The sequence below is a fragment of the Pelophylax lessonae genome, assembly GCF_965119305.1.
Source record: "Pelophylax lessonae genome assembly, chromosome: 1".
Classification (NCBI taxonomy): Eukaryota; Metazoa; Chordata; class Amphibia; order Anura; family Ranidae; genus Pelophylax; species Pelophylax lessonae.
The window spans coordinates 477907190-477931860 of NC_138768.1; the positions used below are offsets into that span (position 1 = coordinate 477907190).

General features: G+C 46.0%; 1 protein-coding gene across 12 annotated transcripts in view; it reads right to left on the minus strand.

The window, feature by feature from the left end:
- PTPRS (protein tyrosine phosphatase receptor type S) overlaps positions 1-24671 on the minus strand; it is a 540344-nt gene that overhangs the window by 59946 nt on the left and 455727 nt on the right. For all 12 annotated transcript variants that reach the window (XM_082243959.1, XM_082243967.1, XM_082243958.1 and 9 more), the window contains one exon: positions 4740-4865. In XM_082243959.1, coding sequence (XP_082100085.1) covers positions 4740-4865 — 126 coding nt within the window. The remainder of the gene's footprint in view (positions 1-4739; positions 4866-24671) is intronic.

A 24671-nucleotide genomic window follows, 5' to 3' on the forward strand; every position in this document is an offset into this window, starting at 1 on the left:
CCGATATATGGGGGAAGAAGGCTCACATAGAGTAGTACCGCTTAGTTTTAAAATACTTTATTGTATATCAAAATTAGGTACTCACAAAGGGAATAGAGGGTAGTGGCATGAAAAGCAATAGTAGCGCACTTCCGGGACGCCGTGCGTTCCACAGGGCGGATGTGCGTTCCACTTAGGCGGATGTGACGCGATGACGCTCTACGTACGTTTCGTCGTGATGACGTCTTCAGGAGTAGCGTCATCACGCCATCTCCGCCTCTTTATACCAGCATGGTAAACAAGACTCGATGCGTGCTCCAATCAGAATGCCGGGCAAAGCATCCAATAGAAAAAATTGGATGCTTTGCCCGGCATTCTGATTGGAGCATGCATCGAGTCTTGTTTACCATGCTGGTATAAAGAGGCGGAGATGGCGTGATGACGCTACTCCTGAAGACGTCATCACGACGAAACGTACGTAGAGCGTCATCGCGTCACATCCGCCTAAGTGGAACGCACATCCGCCCTGTGGAACGCACGGCGTCCCGGAAGTGCGCTACTATTGCTTTTCATGCCACTACCCTCTATTCCCTTTGTGAGTACCTAATTTTGATATACAATAAAGTATTTTAAAACTAAGCGGTACTACTCTATGTGAGCCTTCTTCCCCCATATATCGGTACACCTTCGGACCCTAACACCACGGAACCGGGTTTACAAGATTCGGGCAGATAATTGGACCACCCAACCACTTTGATGGTCAGTGGAGGAGATCCAGGATTATAGATTCAAGGCCTGATACCCCTGCAGGGGTACATAGTTCTGGTGAGTGCGGTCCAAGGGGTGCGGGGAGCACTGAATGGTCACCATATACCTGAGCACCTTTAATATTTATCATCAGAACACCTGCACTCAAGTCACCTTTTTTGCCCTGTTTTTTAGGAAAAGTTTTTTTAGCATTGTGGGACTATTCGTTCTTTCTTAGGTGTAACGGACTTATTTATTCTTGTATTACTGCTGCCATAATATTTACATACTTATTGTGCACCTCATTTAAGTCATACTTGATGTTTTGTATTTTACGGCTGTAGATTTAAGTGGATCCACTTTTTATATTTTATATATTTATTTTTATATTTTGTATATTTCACACCTTTTATATAGGTTTTATATTTTGTATAATTCATACATTTCATATATTTTTCTTATCATACCAATTTTCACCTATTTTGTATCCACTTTTTTTCACAATATTTATCATTTACATAGTTGAATTATCCTTTAGTATTGCACATTTATTAGGAAGACACACACGATGCACTGGACACTTTATTCACAGTGGTGATTTATATTGTATATACCCTTAACACCTATTTTTTGGACATCTAGAAACATCAGCACTTTTTGGCAGCGCCATACACCTTCCCCCTCCTTTTCCTTCATTCTCACTATATTCTTAGCAATATAGTATAAAGGTGGGCTGCAGCCAACATTAAATACTAGAAATCTAGAATTATCCTAAGCGCGGATTTTTTACATTTCATATAGTGGAAGAGAGTAAAAAGAACCCCAATAAATTCTTTAAGTATATAAACAGTAAGAAAGCGAGGCCAGAACACATTGGCCCCATAAAAGACGATAAGGGAGTTTTGGCAACAGAGGACAGGGAAAAGGCGGTAGTGTTAAATAATTTCTTCTCTTCAGTCTTCACAAAAGAATTGGGGGGCTACACTAACCCAGCTTGTAAGGCCAAACTAAGCAACACACCTCAGGAAATACCGCTATGGCTAACAGAAGATAGACTTAGAACTAAACTAGAGAAACTTAACATAAATAAATCACCGGGACCGGATGGCTTGCACCCGAGGGTTCTTAAAGAGCTCAGCCTGGTGATTGCCAGACCAATATTCTTGATCTTTAAGGATAGTTTACAGATGGGTATGGTGCCAGCTGATTGGAAAAAAGCCAACGTGGTACCAATATTTAAAAAGGGGCCGAGATAAATCCCGGGTAACTATAGGCCGATCAGCCTAACATCAGTAGTCTGCAAGATTTTGGAGGGGATGTTAAGGAACCACATACAAGACTTTAGTAATGAAAACTGTATTATTAGTAGTAATCAGCATGGATTCATGAAAAATCGTTCTTGCCAAACCAATCTATTAACCTTCTATGATGAAGTGAGCTGCCACCTAGATAAAGGTAAGCCTGTGGATGTGGTGTACCTGGACTTCGCAAAGGCCTTTGACACCGTTCCCCACAAACGCTTACTGTTCAAACTAAGGAAGGTAGGTATGGACCATAAGGTGAGTACCTGGATAGAGAACTGGCTCCAGGGGAGGTTGCAAAGGGTGGTGATTAATGGGGAGTACTTAGATTGGGCGGGTGTGGAAAGTGGGGTCCCCCAGGGTTCTGTCCTGGGGCCAATCCTGTTTAATTTATTCATAAATGATCTAGAGGAGGGGATATCGAGTAAAATCTCAGTATTTGCGGATGATACTAAACTAAGCAGGCCAATATCTTCTGGGCAGGAAGTGGAAACCTTACAAGCGGACCTGAACAAAATTATGGGGTGGGCAACTACATGGCAGATGAGGTTTAATGTTGAAAAATGTAAAGTAATGCACCTGGGTGCCAGAAACCAGAAAGCAAGCCACTCACTAGGGGGGGAACCTCTGGGTGAGTCTAGGATGGAAAAGGACCTGGGGGTACTGGTAGACAACAGGCTTGGCAGTGGCATGCAATGCCAAGCCGCTGCAAGCAAAGCCAACAGAATACTGGGATGTATAAAAAAGGGGATTCACTCCAGAAATAAAGAGATTATTCTCCCACTCTACAAGACTCTGGTCCGGCCACATCTGGAGTATGCTGTCCAGTTCTGGGCACCGGTCCTCAGGAAGAATGTGCTGGAACTGGAGAAAGTCCAGAGAAGGGCAACAAAAATAATTAGGGGAATGGAGGGGATCAGCTATGAGGAAAGACTACAAGCACTGAACTTATTCTCTCTGGAGAAGAGACAATTGAGGGGGGATATGATATCAATGTACAAATATTGTACTGGCAACCCTAGCATATGGAAAAACCTATTCAGAGAAAGGAAATACAATAAGACACGTGGCCACTCACTAATACTAGAGGAAAGGCGGTTTAACCTTAAAATACGCAGGGGGTTCTTCACTGTGAGAGCAGTAAGGATGTGGAATTCTCTTCCGCAAGCAGTGGTATCAGCAGGGAGCATTGATAGTTTCAAAAAACTATTAGATGGGCACCTTAAAGACCACAACATAGAGGGGTATACAATGTACGGTTAACAGCAAACACACACACACACACACATCATAGGTTGAACTGGATGGACTGGTGTCTTTTTTCAACCTCACTAACTATGTAACTATGTAAAACTGGCTAAAAGACTGTATTCGGAAAGTAGTGATTATTGATTAATACTCTGAAATGTCTGTAAGATTGTTAGTGATGTACCCCAAAGTTAAGTGTTGGGACCCTTACTTCTGAACATAAATGATATAGAGTTTGGAATTTAAAGTACAATTTTAGTGTTTACAAAAGACAAAAAGCTATACAGCTATACAGTGGAATAACATCTTTACGGGACGCCTACAATTTTACAAGCCAACCTCAATACACTATTAAATCGGGTAACTATTTGGCAAATTACGTTAAATTTTGATACTGTAAATGTAGTGTTATGCACTTGAGGGCTAAAAACTTGTATTCATCATTATATTTTAGAAGAAGAGCTGGAGAAGTCAGTGGTCGAGAAGGATCTGGCTGTTCTGGTAATATACAGACTGCATGCAATGCAAAGCTGCAGTTTCTAAAGCTAGCAAAACATCTTCTTGTATTAAAAGAAGTATAGACTTGAGGAAAAGAGGCATATTTTTTCCCTTGTACAAATCATTAGTATGACCCCTCATCTGGAATATGCAGTTCTGTTTTAAGCACCAGTTTACAAAAAGAATATCAGAAAACTGGAGATGGTGCAGAGATGGGCAACCAAACGGATAAGAGGCATGGAGTTGCTCATCTGCGAGGAAACCTGAGGAAAGTGAGAATTAGCTGAAATTACTCTTTTGATAAGAGGCGATTAGGGTAGGGTATGATCACCATGTATAAATACAAAGGTGGTCCAAATAGTGAACTTGGGGTGGAGTTATTCACTTTCAGGTCATTATAGAGGACAAGGAGGCACTCTTTACATCTAGAGGAAAAGAGATTTAACCTCCACATATGAAAAGGCTTCTTCACAGAAAGAGCTGTAAAAAATGTAAAATAGCTCAATTAAGAACTAGTTCTGGCCAGCTCAGTAGATTTTTAAAAAAAAAAAAAAAAAAAGAATGATGCATTCCTAAATGCACAAAATATAACAGGATAGTACCATTTATAGGTAAAAAACTGGTGTCAGGTATCACTTTAATGGATTGCCTTACTGACCAACAGACTATGACTCATTACTTTGGGTAAATACTTGTAAATGTAACATTGAGCTTCTGAACTCTATAAACAGAAGACATTTCTAATCAAATAAGCGAAGAAAAATTGTCAAGAACAGGAACATACAGAGCTCCATCTGCAGCCTATATAGAAAAGTTAAAACTAGTCATATACAATATTTCATATTGACCTGCCAAAAAATTTCAGTTTTTTAGTCAAAACCATAATTAGTTTAAGAAAATATATTTTAAAGCACTATGTTTTTAAAACTAGCATGCTGTATTTCATGCAGTAAATTCCAATCTTACCCTGGCATCTGTGACTTTAAACTCTCTTAAAATGTACTGAGGCATGTTGTATTCAGCCATTGGATCCACAACAAAATATTGATATCGAGCAGATCGCTCAGCTGGCCAATACTGGTGGCACTTTTCCTGTATAATAAAGACAGTATATTAACACAGAAAATATTAAAGATACATATCAATCTGGCATTTTAAAGAGAAAAGCATGTGTGCAATGGTAGCTAAATTGTTAAGTTTACATAGAACATCTGTTTTAATCGCAACAAAATATATATTTTTTTTTGGTCTGACTAGTCATTCCTAATAACACATTCCTGCTGCCTGTACACATACATGTGGCCTCATATAAGTGGGCCTTCTTCTGTTAGGCCGCATATATATGCATAACTGTGTTTGTAGTGAGAGGTCGCTGCACAACAGATGCACATTGAGTGGACTCTCGCCGACAACCTAGGGTCTTTTACTAATGATCAGGAAATAGGCCTTCCACATGAGTTGTCAAGGTGGCCATTAATTGCAAGACAGGAAGTAATGGGAAATCCAAAATCTTATAGTTGTCTCTATGAATATAAAACCTTCCAATGATGACACCTATAGTCATAAGATTTGTATTTTCTGCTTGTCATGTCTGTGGCCCTAAAGGTGAAAGGAAAAGCTCCCCACTGGGGTAACAGAAAGTACAAAAATATGGATGAGATTTGAACGCTTGCACACACTATAAAAAGATTTTTGGCCAGAGCTCTGCTTTAAGTTTTTGCAGATATTACCACTACATACTTGAGCAATAGAACCATACATGAAAGTTTCCATGTTCTATTAGGTGCAAAAAAAAAAAAAAAGCATGCAAAAAGCAATTTCTTCATAACAAAGTGGTGTATGAACTACTAGGGAGGACTGTCTCCCCCTAGGCTGTTTTGTGGGTTCAGAGTCTTTTCAGTGACTTATTCAGAAGTCAGAGAGGAATCGCACTCAGCACTTTGGATTCAAGATTAACACTATAGAGGAATTGAAAAAGGGAGCGCACATGCCCTTATGTGGTACAGCGCATGATCCCGCGTTGCATTCTGGTTCTGAGCCCTGCCTGCGTCATCCTACTCCTGGCTGTGTTCCATGCTGCGCTTCACCCGCTTCAGGAAAGACTTTGGCCGGCATTAGCCTCCACACAGGGACCCCTGTCACATTTCACCTGGCTGTACCAGCAGCTCCCGCAGCCCACTCCAACTGGCATTCCGGACTTACACTTATTGATGTGCCTGTTTTTTACCAATCTATTGTCAGTAGCCCTGTTGTGGGGTTTATTAAAATACACCGTCTTACTGCACCTAACCCATGCAATGCAATGACATGCTGTGGGTTTCTGCAGCTATTTGTGGCTTTTCACACAGCTAGTGATTGGCTGCAGTGGTCGTAGCTGGACGCATTGTGTGTGTGGGAGTCGCAGGGTATGTAGTCGCTTGTGTGAATGTAACCTTAGAGTCTGAATCAGACTCTTATCTTCTCATCTAGCCGAATGTGGAAGAATGAGCTACTCCTATTTCTGACTGGTAGTTGTGGGTTGCCTCCCCTATTGTACATCATCCCCCTATCTTGCATCTTTACATCAGTCTTGCCAATCAGCAGCAGTTGGAAGACATTTAAGAAAGAAGCATTGGATTAAGTCAGTTTATCAGCTGGCAGTAAAAAAAATGTAAATTCTGTCTAAGCAGACCCCCTAGAAAAAAACTTTTTTTTTTTTTTTCGTTTTGGATAAATTAGAGGGAGACAGGGACAGTTTTTTTTTTATTTTTTTTTATTTCTGCCTATGTTCTTGTTAACCACTTGCCGACCGCCAGCAGTGTATATTCTGTGGCAGGTCGGCTCTGTCCCACGAAACAAAGGAGCTGTACGTCGCTTTGCGGGACCGCGAGTGGGGAGGCGCACCTATTCACCCCAGGGGGAGCCAATCAGCGGGTCCGGCAACCGTGATTGCCACCGGGCACCCGTGATCACTCCCTGTGGAGACGTTGTAGACCCAGCAGACCGCTGTTCTGTCAGTAATGAACACAGGGATCCTATGTTCCTCTTATTAAATACACCCCCACGCAGTTAGAAAGCACCTCCTAGGGACACATTTAACCCTTTGATCACCTCTGGTGTTAACTCCTTCCCTGCCAGTGTCATTAGTACAGTAACAGTGCATATTTTTAGCACTGATGACTGTAGTAATGTCACTGGTCAAACATGTCAGTTAGGTGTCTGATCTGTCTGCTGCAATGTCGCAGTCCTGCTAAAAATTCGCTGATTGCCGCCATTACTAGTAAAAAAAAAGAAAAATGAATAAAAATGACAGAAATCTTTCCCCTAGTTTGTGGACGCAATAACTTTTGCGCAAAGCAATCAATATGCAAAAATATGTAGCAGAATTCAAATTGGCCTAAAATCATAAAAAAATTTGATTTTTATATTTTTTTTATTGGGAATGTTATATAGCAAAAATTAAAAAAAATATTTTTTTTTCACAATTGTCGCTCTTTTTTTGTTTATAGCGCAAAAAATAAAAATCGCAGAGGTGAAAGCTCTATTCATGGGGGGAAAAAATATTAAGTTTATTAGGGTACAGCATTGCACGACCGCGCAATTGTCCGTTAAAATAAGGCAGTGCCGTATCGCAATTTATGGCCTGGTTATTAAAGCGGAAAATCCTTCCGGTCCAGAAGTGGTTAAAATCATTTCCCACCCTTTCTTGCCCTGGTGACACAATTGGAAACAAATAAACATCAACAGGGATACAGACAGCAGCAAAGTATTGTACCTTTCCTCACTCTAATAAAAGTGCTTTCCCGACATACTCCATGGCAGCTTACGTGTGGGTTAGTCCCGCCTCCTCATTCCTCATAGGACCCTACTCCCATAATTTTTACTCCATGCCAGAGGCCGTGTTCCTTTTTTGTCCTCCTCCTGAAAGGATTATGGTCAAATCTTACCTAATGAAGATTCCCCATTTAGGCCTGGCGGTCTGCACGTTGGATCCGGTGGTGTCCCCTTCATGTCAAGCACGCCCTAGCTATTAGCGGGATAGGACACGGGCGTGGAGTCAGTTGTCAGAGGAGCTTACAAACCTGGCCAATGGCAGAAAAAGCGGCGTATGGCCAATCGTCCCAGCTATTGGCGGGAGGCCCATTAATACGCCCCATCCTGTGTGCAGCCGCAGTGTCCGTATGGTCCAAGGTCTGGTCGTGGAAGTGGTGATGTACCCTGCTTTACATTCTATGGCAGCAGTTTGTTTTTGTATATTCTCCTGTTGTTTGTTACTTGTCTTTCCCTGGGGTCTAGTTCAGCTGTGGGACGCACGGCGTTCCATTCCGCATCCTTCCCCTCCGCTCCAATGCTTCCTGGTGCCTTCCAGGCTCGAGGTGAATCAAAGCTTGGTTTGCACAGGTGGGGGGGCGGTGCCTTCCAGGCTCGATCTGAATCGAGGCTTGGTTCGCACAGGTGGGGGGGTGGGTGGCGGTGACGTCATTCCGGCGGCAAATTCAAATAGCTGTCAGTTTCAGCTGTTTGTGGGTTTGTTCAGCAGTGTTTCCAGCGGCTTCCAGTGGGAGAGGATCAGAGGAAGCTGTGAACGCGGGATCAGAGGCTGAGGCTGTGGCTGTGTGTGTGAGAAGGCAGCGTTGTGTGAGAAGGCAGCGTTGTGTGAGAAGGCAGCGTTGTGTGAGGGAGTGAGTGAGAGCTGTGCAGTGAGTGCGGTAGTACAGTAACCTCCCTCCCCCCCCTTCTCAGAGTGAGTGGAAAAACCGGAGCAGTGAGAGATCTCCCAAACCCCTCCCCCCCCTCTCACACATCGAGACAGAGAGAGAACTCACCCCCGACTAGCTAGCTGGCTGACAAGACCAGGAAGTGACAGAGGAGGGAGCAGGAGACAGACTGAGGGAGGAAGGAGTGAGGCATCGCTGACAAGCACTGTAAGTATCGGCTTACAGGGTCACAGGGACACACACTTGGTAAGTTAAGACTGTGGTGTAAGTAAAGACTGTCAGTGACAGTCTCTTTTGTTCAAAGACTGTGATTTGATTGTGACTTAAGACTGTGACTGAGGGTGTAGGGTAGTACTTGAGAGTCAGTGAGTATTGTATTGTATTGTGTAGTTGAGTATCAGTGGGTGCTGTGCGACTGACGTGCTCTGTGACTGTCAGTGCGACTGACGTGCTCTGCGACTGTCTGTGCGACTGATGTGCTCTGCGACTGTCTGTGCGACTGACGTGCTCTGCGACTGTCTGTGCGACTGATGTGCTCTGCGACTGTCTGTGCGACTGACGTGCTCTGCGACTGACGTGCTCTGCGACTGTGCGACTGACGTGCTCTGCAACTGTCTGTGCGACTGACGTGCTCTGCGACTGTCTGTGCGACTGACGTGCTCTGCAACTGTTTGTGCGACTGATGTGCTCTGCGACTGTCTGTGCGACTGACGTGCTCTGCGACTGTTTGTGCGACTGACGTGCTCTGCGACTGATGTGCTCTGCGACTGTCTGCGACTGACGTGCTCTGTGACTGTCTGTGCGACTGACGTGCTCTGCGACTGTCTGTCTGTGCGACTGACGTGCTCTGCGACTGTCTGTCTGTGCGACTGACGTGCTCTGTGACTGTCTGTGCGACTGACGTGCTCTGCGACTGTCTGTGCGACTGACGTGCTCTGCGACTGTCTGTGCGACTGACGTGCTCTGCGACTGTCTGTGCGCCTGACGTGCTCTGCGACTGTCTGTGTGACTGAGGTGCACTGCGACTGACGTGCCCTGCGACTGTCTGTGCGACTGACGTGCTCTGCAACTGTCTGTGCGACTGACGTGCTCTGCGACTGACGTGCCCTGTGACTGTCTGTGCGACTGACGTGCCCTGCGACTGTCTGTGCGACTGACGTGCCCTGTGACTGTCTGTGCGACTGACGTGCCCTGCGACTGACGTGCCCTGCGACTGACTGTACTGTGCGTCTGACGTGATTGTCAGTAAGTATTGGTGAGTAAACAGAGTACCAGAGGGTGAGAAAGCAGAGTTAGGAAGCTAGGAAACAGCCACACAGGACAGATTTAAATCACTGAATCCCCATTAGATTAGATTAGTGGGTACAATGCCCGGCGGGTGTGGAGATGCGACTCGGTGTACATCGTGTGGTATGTATACGTTCCTCGATCATGAGATCGAGGGCGAATACAAATGCACAAAGTGTAAGCACGTTGTTTCCCTGGAGGCTCAGGTCCTGAATCTAGGGAAGCAGCTGGCAACACTGAGACTTATGTCCATACTGAAGGAGAGCTGGGATTGTACCCGCCAGGTGCAGGCAGGGGTCTGCACAGAGGTGGGCGGAATGACGGAGGTGCAGGCAGCAGAGCAAAGTAGATATGTGACAGTTAGGAAGGGTAGAGGGCAAAAAGGCAAGGAGGCTGATCCTGGGCTGGAGCACCCCAATAAATTCGCCCCGTTGCGTGATGTTGGGGAAACCAGTCAGGGATCAGCATTGCTGGAGCAGAGCGATGCCCCTAGCTGCCAGGGGAAGAACTACTCCAGTGAGGCTGGGAGAAAGGGAAAGGAAAGACAGGTGCTGGTGGTAGGAGACTCAATTATTAGAAGGACAGACAGTGTAATCTGTGACAAAGACCGTGTGTGCCGAACAGTCTGTTGTTTGCCGGGCGCTCGGGTTCGGCACATTGCGGATCGGGTGGACAGATTATTGGGTGGGGCTGGGGAAGACCCAGCTGTCATGGTACACGTGGGTACCAATGACATAGGCAGAGGAAGATGGAGAGTCCTAAACGATTTCAGGGACTTAGGCGCTAAGTTGAGGAGAAGGACCTCCAAGGTAGTATTTTCCGAAATACTACCTGTACCTCGAGCCACACCAGAGAGGCAGCGGGAGATTAGGGAAGTTAACGAGTGGCTGAGGAGCTGGTGTAGTAAGGAGGGTTTCGGGTTCCTGGAGAACTGGGCCGACTTCTCAGTCGGCCACCGGCTCTTTGGTAGGGACGGATTGCACCTAAATGGGGAGGGTGCAGCCGTACTGGGTGAGAGGATGGCCAAAAAGTTAGAGGGGCTTTTAAACTAGGGAATGGGGGGGAGGGCACAGATGTAGAATTAGCCAGTGGAAAGCAAGTTTCAGAGGGCAGAAATGGGGGCATCAGCGGTTGGGTGATCGGAGCTCCTATACCCAGGGTGGGTATGGGGAAAAATCAAGTGAGCAGCCTAAAAACATCAAATGAGGATATATGTAACCAATCAAAATTAAGAGGTTTGTATACCAATGCCAGAAGCCTGGCCAACAAGATGGGAGAGCTGGAGCTAATGATGTTTGAGGAGGACTTCGATTTTGTGGGGATAACTGAGACTTGGTTTGACAGCTCTCATGACTGGATGGCGTCCATTCAGGGGTATTCCCTTTATCGCAGAGATAGAGAGGGTAAAAAAGGGGGAGGGGTGTGTCTGTATATTAAGAACAGTATACAGATAAATATGAGGGATGATATTAATAATGGAGCTATGGACGAGGCAGAATCCCTATGGGTAGAGCTTCAAAGGGAAGGCACGGTGGGGAAGGTAATATTGGGCGTATGCTATAGGCCCCCCAGCCAGAGGGAGGAGGGCGAGGCGGACCTCATTTTACAGATCGGATTGGCAGCAAGGATGGGAAATGTCATTATAATGGGGGACTTTAATTATCCTGATATAGACTGGGCAGAAGGAACCGCACACTCAGCCAAGGCTCGTCAGTTCCTAAATGTTTTGCAGGACAACTTCATGGGTCAGATGGTGAATGCACCGACAAGAAACAATGCGGTACTTGACCTACTGATTACCAACAATACAGACCTACTCACGGATATATAAATACGGGAGAACTTAGGAAACAGTGACCATAGGTCCATAAGTTTCAGTATTAATTACAGTAATAGGAAGCAGAGGGGTAATATAAGGACGCTGAATTTCAAAAGAGCCAATTTCCCAAAACTGTGCTCGCTGCTAGAAAATATCAATTGGGATAGAACCCTGGGAACAAAGAACACGGAGGAAAAATGGGAGTGCTTCAAGAGCATACTTAACAAGGGGATTGACCAGTGCATTCCAAAGGGAAATAAATTTAAAAGAGCAAAACTAAACCCTGGGTGGCTAAACTCCAACATAAAAATGCATATTAGTGCTGAAGAAAAGGCCTTCAAAAAATACAAGATGGAGGGGTCATTGGCAGCATTTAAGCATTACAAAGAGTGTAATAAGAAATGTAAAAACGAAATCAGGGCGGCTAAAATAGAACACGAGAGACATTTAGCGGAGGAGAGTAAAAAGAACCCCAAGAAGTTCTTTAAGTATATAAACAGTAAGAAAGCGAGGCCAGAACACATTGGCCCCATAAAAGATGAACAGGACAGAGAAAAGGCGGAAGTGTTAAATAATTTCTTCTCTTCAGTCTTCACAAAAGAATCGGGGGGCTACACGAACCTAGCTTGTAAGGCCAATCTAAACAACACACCTCAGGAATTACAGACATGGCTAACAGAAGATAGACTTAGAACTAAACTAGAGAAACTTAACATAAATAAATCGCCGGGACCGGATGGCTTGCACCCGAGGGTTCTTAAAGAGCTCAGCCAGGTGATTGCCAGACCATTATTCTTGATCTTTAAGGATAGTTTACAGACGGGTATGATGCCAGCTGATTGGAAAAAAGCCAACATGGTACCAATATTTAAAAAGGGGCCGAGATATATCCCGGGTAACTATAGGCTCCTAAGATCGGGAGCGCGCAGCAGTGGTGGTGATCCTTGCAGAGAGAGCACACGATCTGGGAAGCTGTATCCTCTGCCATAATCGATTTCTAGGCGGTTTTATGCTGGAGGCTGTGGTCCTGTTTTCCATTTGATTATCATTGGCTGAATATCGTGGTGATTGTTCATGCTGTTTGACCCTCTGGGGTCGAGTTGTGGAGGTGAGAGGCAGATAGTGCCAGGTGATGGGAATTTTATGAGCACAGAAGTCACACTTGCTGCTATTTTTTTCACCGGATCACCAGTGGACTGTGTCTCTTTTATCATCTTATCATCTTTTATATCACCATATGAACTTTCTCCTTTATTCATCATAATGCCATTTTTATTAATTGTTTGGTTTTAATTTATTTATTACCAATTGAGTTTATTTATATATGGACTGCGCTACACTATTTTATACTATATTACTGTGAAGGTGTTGGATTACCCTTTTAGTGTTAGCTGCTGGTCCTTGATAATTTATTCAGCGCTGAATCTTTTACAATAATTTTTTGAATGGAGGACATCAGCTATGAGGAAAGACTACAAGCACTGAACCTATTCTCTCTGGAGAAGAGACGCTTGAGAGGGGATATGATATCAATGTACAAATACTGTACTGGCGACCCGAGCATAAGGAACAAACTATTCAGAGTAAGGAGATACAATAAGACACGTGGCTAAAACTAGAGGAAAGGCGGTATAACCTTAAAATGCGTAAGGGGTTCTTTACTGTAAGAGCGGTAAGGATGTGGAATTCTCTTCCACAAGCAGTCGTATCAGCAGGGAGCATTGATAGTTTCAAAAAACTATTAGATGGGCACCTTAGAGACCATAACATACAGGGGTATACAATGTACGGTTAAAAGAAAACACGTACACACATCATAGGTTGAACTGGATGGACTGATGTCTTTTTTCAACCTCACTAACTATGTAACTATGTAATCTTTTAAAGGTGAGAGATGGCTGTGCTTATGCTGAATAGGCTTCCTGCCTGCTCTCTGTATGTCTCTCATTCATGGGTCTCTTGCAGTTTTCCTAAAGTGATATGGATGTCTCACCGCCCCCCCTGGTGGCCAGCCCTTACATTACAAGTAAGATTGTTTTTTGTTTTTTTTTCCGCTCCCTGTAATGTTTGGGGTTTTTCTGCTGTTCTGTCGAGTCTTTATTTTCTTTCCTAAAGCCCCTCTAGGTCTGAAAGACGTCACTCAGCCTGTGAAGATCAAGATCCTCCTAGGTCGCAAACGTGGCATTCATCATCAAGTTCCAGGCGCCATCGGTCATCCTCTAGGCGCCATGGTGAAGAGTCTGGAGCTACTTCAGGACACCACCACTCTGACAAAAGATCCTGCTGGGGATGTGGGGCACAGGTGCCTGATGGAAAGTCGCTCTGTGAGCCCTGTTTTGCACATGATGCAAACGAAAGGGAAGACAGAAACCAGAAGATGGAGTCGCTGGTCAGACGAGTAGTTAAGAAGTCCTTAAAAACCTTGGATCCTGCTTGTGCTGGAACTTCCTCCCCCAGGGTGGCGAATACTCCGGCTGGTGAAAATATTCATATCCCTGGGCCTTCCCAGCACAGTCACTCCTCATCTGACTATTCTGAGGGTGAGGTTGAAGCGGACGACCCTGGTGCGGGTTTTGACTTTGCCATGGTTCCCTCCTTGGTCAAAGCTGTGAAGGAAGCCCTGAAGTGGGATGAGCCAGTAGAGTCACCCTCTAAACAGAAGAGGTATTTTAAGCACCTCAAGAAGGAATGCCCTTTCTTTCCCCTTTTAGGGGAGGTCGGCGAAATCATTACAGACGAACGGGGCTGCACAGAGAGAAAAAAACTCTCTACTCTTAAAAGTGAATAAAATGTACCCGTTTAAAACGGAAGAGGTTAAACACCTGGAATCAGTACCTCTGGTGGATGCAGCACTGATGCGTCTGGTGCGTCATGTCACCCTTCCGCTTGAAGACACAGTCACCTTTAAGGATGGCCTTAAGAGACGCATTGATTCAGACCTCAAGTGTGGACAGACAGTGTGGACACAACGCTCAGAAGCGTGTTTGAAGAAGTCGCAAGGAATTTGCCAGTACATGAGCTGAGGCTGGCGGCGGCTTTTTTGGGGGAGGCCTCCCTAGACATGGTCCGCCTTGCGGCACGGGTAATGCTTTCATCGGTCACTGCAAAACGGGCTCTTTGGTTACGTCCTTGGTTGGCCAATTCTGCGTCAAAACAGGCCTGGTGCCGAATCCCGTTTGAGGGGTCCTCCCTATTCGGCAACAAGTTAGAAAGCGCCATTTCCGTGCCACAAGTGGTAAGTCGGGGTTCCTTCCCCAGGATGGGCACTTGCTGGACCAGAAGAGGTCTCAGCCCAGGCAAGGGGCTGATCGAGCAAGGGATGCTCGCCTATATAAGCCTGACCATCAATTCTGAAAGAACTGGAGAAGACAGCAGCCTTCAGGACAGAAAGCACCCAGAGGAGGGTCTTCTGGTGGTCAGGAGGCCACAAAGTCTTTTTGATGTTGTGCCTGCCCAGGCGGAGCAAGTCGGGGCTCGGCTACTACGCTTCCAACACGTCTGGGCAGCCTCGGTAAACGACTTCTGGGTCGTCAAGACAGTATCAACAGGCCATTCCTGGAAATTCTGCAGTCCGCCCAGACTGAGGTTCATTCTCACCTCACTGCCACAGTCAGAAGAGAAAAGTCAAGACCTTCTGTCTTACGTAGATCTGTTGGTGGCTCAAGGCGCAGTGGTTCCAGTTCCAACCAACGAGAAGTTCCAGGGTCTATATTCCCCTCTCTTCTTGGTTCAGAAAAAGAGCGGCGCTTGGAGACCGGTCATAGACCTCACGCTCCTGAATTCTTTTATCAAGAAGGAGAAATTCAAAATGGAGACAATATTCACCATCCGTCAAGCAATACAACCGGCAGACTGGCTTGTGTCAATCGACCTCAAGGATGCCTATTTCCTTGTGCCAGTGGCAGCAGATTACCAGAAGTTCCTGCAATTCACAGTAGATCAGAATCATCTACAGTTTGTCTGTCTCCCGTTTGGGCTTACTACATCGCCGCGGGTATTCTCAAAGGTCTTACTAGCAGTGGTGGCTTTGATCAGGACCAAAGGCGTCCGTCTACACCATTATCTGGACGACCTGCTCCTGCTGTCACAAGACCAAGAACAACTTCTGGTACACAGGTCTCAGGTAATAGCCACTCTTCGTGAGTTCGGCTGGCTACTGAACATGGAGAAGAGCCTTCTGGAGCCTAGCCAGCCGTTAATATTTCTGGGAGCTCAGTTCGACACAAGTCGAGGCACAATTTCTTTGCCCCTCGAGAAGATCCCGGTAGTCAGGGACAGGGTACGCCTAGCTATGACGTTCACTCACCTTCGAGCATCTCAGTGTCTAAGAGTGGTTGGGACCACGGTAGCCACGACTCCAATGGTGAAGTGGGCACAGTGGAAAATGCAGCCTTTCCAAGTGGGGTTTCTCCATCAGTGGCATCCAGGAGATCAAAATCACCTCATTCGCATAACATCATCAATGCGGGAGAGCCTTCCATGGTGGCTGCAGAGCAGGAATCTCCTCAATTGCCATTCCATCATGCCCATCTCTTGGATCACAGTTACCACGGATGCCAGCAACACCGGATGGGATGCCCTCTGTCAGACAGAGATAGTCAAGTGCAGCTGGGATTTCCAAGCTCACAGGGTAGTGCCAAATATTCTAGAATTGCGAGCTCTGAAAGCATTCCGTCACCTGATAGTAGGGACTTCTGTGATCCTGAGGATGGACAATACGACCGCTGTCTCCTATGTGAAGCGACAAGGAGGCACTCGCAGTCGCTCCCTGTTGAAGGAGGTAGATCCAATCTTATATTAGGCCCAGAAACACCTGGTCAACCTCACTGCAGTGTTTCTTTCGGGGGTACAGAATGTTCAAGCGGACGTCCTCTCAAGAGTCCGCTTGGACAACAACGAATGGAGGCTTCACAACGATGTCTTCCAGTAGCTCACTTCTCAGGAATTTTGCCCGGAAGTGGATCTATTTGCATCCCCATGCAATCACAAGCTTCCGAAGTATTATGTGAGGTTCCGTTTTCCTCAAGCCTTTGGGATGGATGCTCTGACAGACCAGTGGAGATTCCACAGGGCATATGCCTTTCCCCCAGTTCCTGTCATTCTCCGGTTCCTGATGAGACTCAGGATGGAAGATGTGGAAGTGCTAACAATAGCCCCATACTAGCCAAACAGGCCATGATTTCCCCTGCTGATGCTCCTCAGTTTTTGGGAACCAGTTCCTCTACCCATCAGGCCGGACCTTCTGTCGCAGGGAGCAACTCTACACCCATGCCCGGCTCCTCTGCACCTGAAGGCATGGTTTTTGAGAGGGAAAGGCTGGAGGCATTAGGTTACCCCAGTGGGGCAATTTCTACTCTCTTAAGTGCCAGAAGAGCGGGCGCTAACAAGGTCTACGGAAGGATCTGGTCCAAGTTCATGGATTTTGTTACCAAGGAAGGGGGGTCATGCAATGACCTGAATATTCAGCATATCCTTGGTTTCCTGCAGACGGGACTGGACCTACCATTATCCGTTAGCTCACTACGTGTGCAAGTTTCTGCTATTTCGGCCTTCACAGGAACTTCTTGGGCGTCTCATCCCCTTGTTCGTCAATTCTTTCAGGGAGCGTCCAGACTCAGGCCACAGAGGAAGCCAAGGTTCCCTAAATGGGATCTTCCACTCGTCTTGAACTTCCTTTCTGACGTCAGAAGAAATCACACGGAGCAACTCTCCATTAAAGATCTGTCTCTGATATTGGCCTTCTTGGTAGCCGTCACCTCAGCGAAAAGAGTCTCCGAGATTAGTTCTCTGGGTTGCAAAGAACCATTCCTGACCTTCTTTCCAGATCGTGTGGTTCTTATCCCCATGTTTGGATCACACCCCAAGGTGGTCTCTGTTTTCCACGAGAACCAGGAGATTGTCCTTACAACATTCAAATCGTCAGATGATCCGGATACACATCCATTAGATGTGGGTGCAATTCTTAGACTGTACCTGAATGCAACAGCTTCCTTCAGGCTTTCAGATTATCTATTTGTTCTCCTCCACGGGAAGGGCTTGCGGGCCTCTTCAAGATCCATAGCAGCATGGATTGTTCAGACCATCCAATGGGCATATAAGGCTAAGGGCTTGGCTCCTCCAGAAGTGGTGACTGCGCATTCGACAAGAGGGGTGTCCACGTCCTGGGCGGCTTCTTGTCATGTGGCCCCTGAAGTAATGCAAGGCGGCTTCATGGTCTTCCATTAACACTTTCATGACTCATAATAATGAGCCAGCTTCATTGTCTTCTGTTAACTTTGGTTTGCAAGTACTATCTGTTGATGGTGCAAATTAAATTTCTTTTGGCCAGCAGTTTCCCACCCTTGTGTGTTTGGCTAGTTATTTCCCACACGTAAGCTGCCATGGAGTCTGTCGGGAAAACGGAAAATTGTTATCAAATACTTACCGTAATTTTCTTTTCCTGGTGGACTCCATGGAAGCTGGAGTCCCCTGGAGTAAATTATTGTGTTAATTTTGTCAAATACCCTCAAAGCATGGATTCATTTTATTTTTAATAAAAAAAAAAATGAGCCTTTGCTGCAAACCGTATTCCACAAATCCCATAGACACTAATGGTCTCTGGTATAAAATAACCAGTCAGTGCAGTGAAATTAAAAAGTGGCGCCGCGCTCCCAAATGCTATTGCGCTAGTATCCCTTTAAATCTGTTTGCATAGCAATTTTCAGAATCAGCATATCATATCGAGCCATATATACCGTAAAAAACAAAACAAACAATGCATGAGTCCATAAAGTGTCCTATGAATTTTCTTGCAAATGCTCAATCTTTCATAAAAAAACAGGCTTGTGTTCACATATCCAAACGACTGCTTCCTTAGTGTTCACCACTATGTGCTCGAATCATCCACATACATTAGTGATAATACCCTCATCCGATGTACCCTCACCTGAGGGATAAGACCAACCAATGGTCTATATGCGCTTTTGTCCCTCTCCGGGGATCTGTTTTATACTGTTTTACTCCTTTGGTGTCAATCTTGAATTTTGAATCCTCCTTCTCTTACACTTATCTCCAAATGCCCAAATCATAAAGAGAGAAAACTGGACATAGTGCTTTACCTTTTAAAACAACCGGTCTAATAAACACAATATAAAAACACTCACATTTTCCAGGTGCTTAGAGCGCACCAAACTGTAAAAAGCATTCAGTCCTAGCAGTGTGGGTATAAGACAATCAGACAGTATTTCTATGGCATGCTCAAAATACGCACCTTAGCGTGACGACAGATTGGCCCCTCCCCTATTCGTTACGCCACAGGGTCACGTGGCTTCCTCAGGGGATTAACCCTAAGTCAGTGAAACTAAAGCCTGGCACCCACGATCAGATTATCGGACAAATAATTGTCATTTTTTTGTTGCATGCTAGTCTCATATCGAAAGTGAAGAGGTTACGCAACTTACAAAAATTCCTATACGACAGAACAGAACTTCGGAAGTGATGTAATGTGTTGATTTGTTTTGTAATGTATTCTTTTGTTTCTAAGCATTCGTCGTCTTGCTCTTACGATTTTTTCGGACGAAAACTATACTAATTAAATGAGAATCTGACGTTGTGTTCACGTGCAATAAAAATTTTATAGCATGCACCTTAAGGTTTTGACATCTGAAAAGTCAGCATCAGCTGTTGAAACTACTATACTAACGATCAGATAATCGGTCGATCGTTCGTTGTACAAAATGTTACTTCCAATTTTCTCATCGTGTGTATTCACACCTGCAAATGCACCCTGCTTGTGATTAGATGCGAGAACCCCAGTGCAGGTTTCCGCAATTAGTTGGGAGTAGGCAGCCCTATTGAAAGCAACGAGAGGCTACTGGTTCTCACATCTAATTGTGCCCACTCATATGTAATCTCTCATGCGAGTGATTGCCCCTGGATGCAGGCACTCTGCATCCAGGGCCAATCACTTGCATATGATTGCTGCATGAGCTTTCAATGGGGCTGCCTACTCACAGCTAATTGCAGGAACCCCCACTGGGATTCTCGTATCTAGTTACAGGCTGGGTGCATTCAAAGGTGCGAGTTTAAATCACAATCACCTATCTCCTCATCTATCTGAATGGTTGAAGGAGGAATGTCTTAAATTTTCTAAAGCGTTATTTTCCTCACTGGAAAAAAGTATCCTGGGATCAAAGGAAAACTGAAAATCAGCCTTCTGTGCACAAAAATCTCTTTATCTCAGAAATCAAATGCTTGGGGAATAGCATCTGTTCCAATAAACAAACAATTGATGAATGGTGCCAAAAAATTTATTGGAAGCTTAGCTCATGAAAAAATTACATATTAACCGCTTGCCGACCGCCGCACGACTATTTACAGCGGCAGTCAGCCCCTCACAGGCAAAGCGACGTAGGGCTACGTCGCCAGCCTGTGAGGGTCTAGGGAGCGAGAGAAAGGCAGGCGGTAAAAAAAGCCTGCTATGTAGGACCGTTGATCTGTGCTGTTACACACACAGCCACATCCAATCACAGTTAGAATCACGCCCCTAGGGACACACTTAACCCCTCCCTCTCAAAAAAAGTTAACCCCTTCACTGCCAGTGTCATTTTTACAGTAACAGTGCATATGTATAGCACTGATTACTGTAGTAATGTCACTGGTAACCCCAAAAGTGTCAAAAATGTCAGTCAAGGGTCCGATCTGTCCGCCGCAATGTCTCAGTCCCGCAAAAAAAAACGCAGATCGCCGCCATTACTCGTTAAAAAAAAAACAACAAAAATGACAAAAATCTTTCCCTTAGTAAACGCAATAACTTTTGCGCAAACCAATCAAAATACGCTTTTTGCAATTTTTTTACCAAACATATGTAGCATAAAACAAATTGGCCTAAATTGTTAAAAAATTTTGATTTTTACATTTTTTTGGGGGAATTTCATATAAAAAAATTTGAAAAATATTGTTATTTTTGCAAAATTGTTGCTATTTTTTTGTTTATAGCGCATGATCAAAAAATCGCACAGGTGATCAAATACCACCAAAAGAAAGCTCTGTTTGTGGGAAAAAAAGGACGTCAAATTCGTTTAGGTACAGCATCGCATGACCGCGCAATTGTCCTTTAAAGTCACGCAGTGCCGAATCGCAAAATAGGCCCTGGTCAGGAAGGGGGTAAAATCTTCCGGGGCTTAAGTGGTTAACTTTGATATGCGTGAGGGTATTTACATAACATGTACAGTACCGGATTCAGGTGGCTATTTTGAATAACTAATATTTTTGGCAATATTTTGACTGGGGAGCAGTGGCGGTTGGTGCTCAAAATTTTGGGGGGGGGGGGCGCAAACTGAAAAATGTAATAGGCATTGCTTTGCGGCAAAAAAAGCTGTAAAAAATTGCGTCACTTTGAGGTCACAAAAGTGTGAAAGGGGCCTTCAGTAATTAAGGTATAGTGTGCCCCCTTTCAATGCAGAGTGACCAGCGTGCCCCCTTTCAATGCAGAGACCAGCCTGACCCCTTTCAAAGCAGAGAGACCAGCTTGCCCCCTTTCAATGCAGAGATGCTGGCGTGCCTCTTTTCAATGCAGGGATGACAGCGTGCCCCCTTTCAATGCACAGAGACCAGCGTGCCCCCTTTCAATGCACAGAGACCAGCGTGTCCCCTTTCAATGCACAGAGACCAGCGTGCCCCCTTTCAATGCACAGAGACCAGCGTTCCCCCCTTTCAATGCACAGAGACCAACGTGCCCCCTTTGAACGCAGAGATGCCAGTGTGCCACCTTTCAATGCACAGAGACCAGCGTGCCCCCTTTCAATGCACAGAGACCAGTGTGCCCCCCTTCAATGCACAAAGATCAGCGTGCCCCCTTTCAATGCAGAGATACCAGAGTACCCCCTTTCAATGTAGAGATGCCAGCGTGCCCCCTTTCAATGCAAAGATGCCAGCGTGCCCCCTTTCAATGCAGAGTGACCAGCGTAAAGGTTTACCTCCCCACAAGACCTAAAAAGAGCAATCCATGTCTGTATGTGGGTTTGTGCTATTTGCGTAAACCTGGGTACACATGTGGGCATACAACACTGGACACAGCCAGCCAGCATACATTCATGGCTGCACAGCTTAGATATATTAACACACGTTCCGCCTGGACCGTTACCTGACACGGCCAAGATGGCCTCAGCGCGCCCTGCTTCCTCACTCATCATAGCCACTGCACGATGCGGCAGCGGAACGGAGGGACCTGCAGGAGGACGACCATCAACTGCCCCCTTTCTCTCCACCGAGTGATCTGCCTCCCTGCCTGCCGAGAACGCTCTCTCTAGGCTTCGATGAAGAGGAGAACTCAAGGGGGGTGGATCTCTCGGGCTCCCCGGCTGCCTTCTCCTCTGCGGGACGCACACAGGCCTCTCTCCCTGTCTGCATGATCCCGATGTCTGCTTCGCACCACGCAGTGAGTACACTTGTGACTGCCAGTCAGCCCAGCGTGCCCCTCACAGCCCCACAGCAAGACCAAGCCATATGGGCATTCCTACAGCAACTCCCCACAAGAGCAGACTTTAAATCCCTGGCTAACAGAGTCTAGACAGCTTTGAGGGGGGAGGTGATGGGCATCAAACAAGAGGTCACAGAGCTAGATGCCAAGGCAGCTGCTGTGACTCAGGAATGTGGGACCACATGTCCAGGCTTTGCAATCCTCCCATACCGATCTGACTGACCAGGTTACCAATCTACAGCTGCTTCTGGACAACTTGAAGAATCGCAGCTGGCGACAGAACATTAGACTTAGGGGGATCCCGGAGTCGTTTGGCCAAGGTGCACTTCGTGACAAGGTGACTTCCATCTTTAATAGGTACCTGGATCGACCCCCCTTAGACGGACATTGTCATCGACAGAGATCACAGGACCCTTGGTCCCCAATTCATAGCTTCTGATAGACCCAGGGATGTGCTATGCTGCCTCCATTCTTACAACCTTAAGGAGGAAATCCTTCAGAAGGCATGGAAGGTGGGCATTTTGGAGTTTAAAGGGGCCGCGGTCCACTTGCTGCCGGATGTTTCCTGCAAGACGCTGCAAATGCGCAGAACCCTTAAACCCTTGTTTGAGCGGCTTGGGGAACAGGGTCTCACTTACAAATGGGGTCACCCCTTTCATGCCATGGCACTAGATCCTTCTACTTACGCCACCCTTCTGGCCTTCCTGACCTATTCTAGTTTGCCGAAATGGAACTCATGCAGGTGCCAAATTGTTTGACAGCGGCGGGCGCCCCAGAGCCTCGTCCCAGTACATCCAGAGACGGCCCTCGTGAGGATCGCTACAACCGCCGCCCACGGCGGGGCAGACGCCGTGACTCCAGAAGGCCCACACCGTAGAGAAAGATTGTTTTTGGCTGCTCATGTTGGGGCTACATGTCATTGATCGCTCTGTTTTTGTGAAAGAACCACCTGGTTTTTGTTGAGGGGATGTTCATACCTACCACTGCGGGATGTTGAACTTGACTGGTTTCTCCACCCGACGCAAAAAGGGGCCCTTTTTTTTTTTTTTTTGCCATTTTACCACACGCTGGCTCATTGACCGTGTGCGGTTCCTTTTACATGTTGCCCTTTGTCCACTGATCTGGTAGATTTGTGTTTTTTTTTTCCCATTATTATTGGGTGGAGGTATGATTCGGCTCGGCAGGTCCTGGAGATGAGCCCCTTCGTGGGTCACGTACCATATTTTGGCACCGTAATTCCCCCACTTGGCGGAGGCCCTGCCTCAGGGTGGAACACAGGCGGGTCCCCTGATACCGCCGTTGGAGTAGGCAGTCGGAGGTTGGCGTGTCCCTGGCACTGGCCGAGCTGTCCTGGTTAGAATTATGATGTGGGTTGGGTACTTCGTTTCATTCTTCAAGACTGTGGACTTAGTTGATGATCTTCTGCTTCTCTTGCTCCCATGTTGCCTTATTGATCTGCCTTTTTTCTACTGCTGTACACATGATTTGGTCTCTCCCGTATATGTTGGGTGCCACGTCATTTGGTCACAACCCCCTTTTATTTTATTATTTTCATTTCTTTTTGCAGCCCCTGGGCGAAGCATTTTCTACCGGGGAAGATGAGGAGCCTAACCGTGCTTTGCCGCTTCCCCCATTAGGCCGTCTTTGCCCTGGTGGCAGACGAATATCTCTATAGAGATTTTTTGGTAGTTTAAGTCTCTCCATTTCTATTTTGTATCTTCTCTTTTCTTCTTGCTCTCTTGCACTCTCTCTCCGTCTATCTTCCCCTCCCGGCTTTCCCTCTCCTCCCCTACTCTTTGGGATTTTTTTTTCTCCCCTCCCTTATCTCCCCCCCCCAACCCCATTTTGGACTGGTTCTTGTCCTCTGCTGTGTTGGGAATCACGACCTTGAAGGTTCTTTCTTGGAAAATAAAGGGCTTGAACATGCCTGAAAAGCAGATTAGTTGCCTATCGGAACTCTGGCGTCAGAGGGCGCAAGTAGTCTTTCTACAGAGACCCATTTTAGGAGTGATAAGATACCAACATTTTGCAATAAACGGCTTCCACGGTCTACCATAGTTCTTCTCCATCCTCTAAATCCAAAGTATCCTCTTAGCGGGTTCTCTCCCTTGGCAATTCCAGGACATTCTCTCCGATCAAGAGGGACGTTTCCTCTTGCTTAAGGGCAAGATCTACAATCATATGGTCACTCTAGCTACTGTTTACCTACCCAATAGTAACCAACTTCCTGCCCTGGAAAAGTTCCTTGCCACTTTAGACTCCTTCCTCGAGGGTACCTTGATCTTGGGAGGGGACTTCAATCTTTGCCTGGATCTACGGGTTGATTCCTCTGGTGGTGCCTCCTCTATAACGAGCGGGGTTGAGACCCTGTCTTCACAAATTACTCCACTCATCGTTTGGTGGATATTTGGAGGATTCTCCACCCCCATGAGAGGGATTACACCTTTTACTCCGCGGTACACGACTCTTATACCAGGACCGATTTTTTCTTGCTTAAACACTCGTCAATTTCGTTGACCTCCATATCTGAGATAGGGCATATCGCTCTGTCAGACCACGCCCCCACGGTGTTGGAACTTAATATACAAAACTCCCAACCTAACAGTCCTTCTTGGAGGCTGAATGAAGCTCTCTTG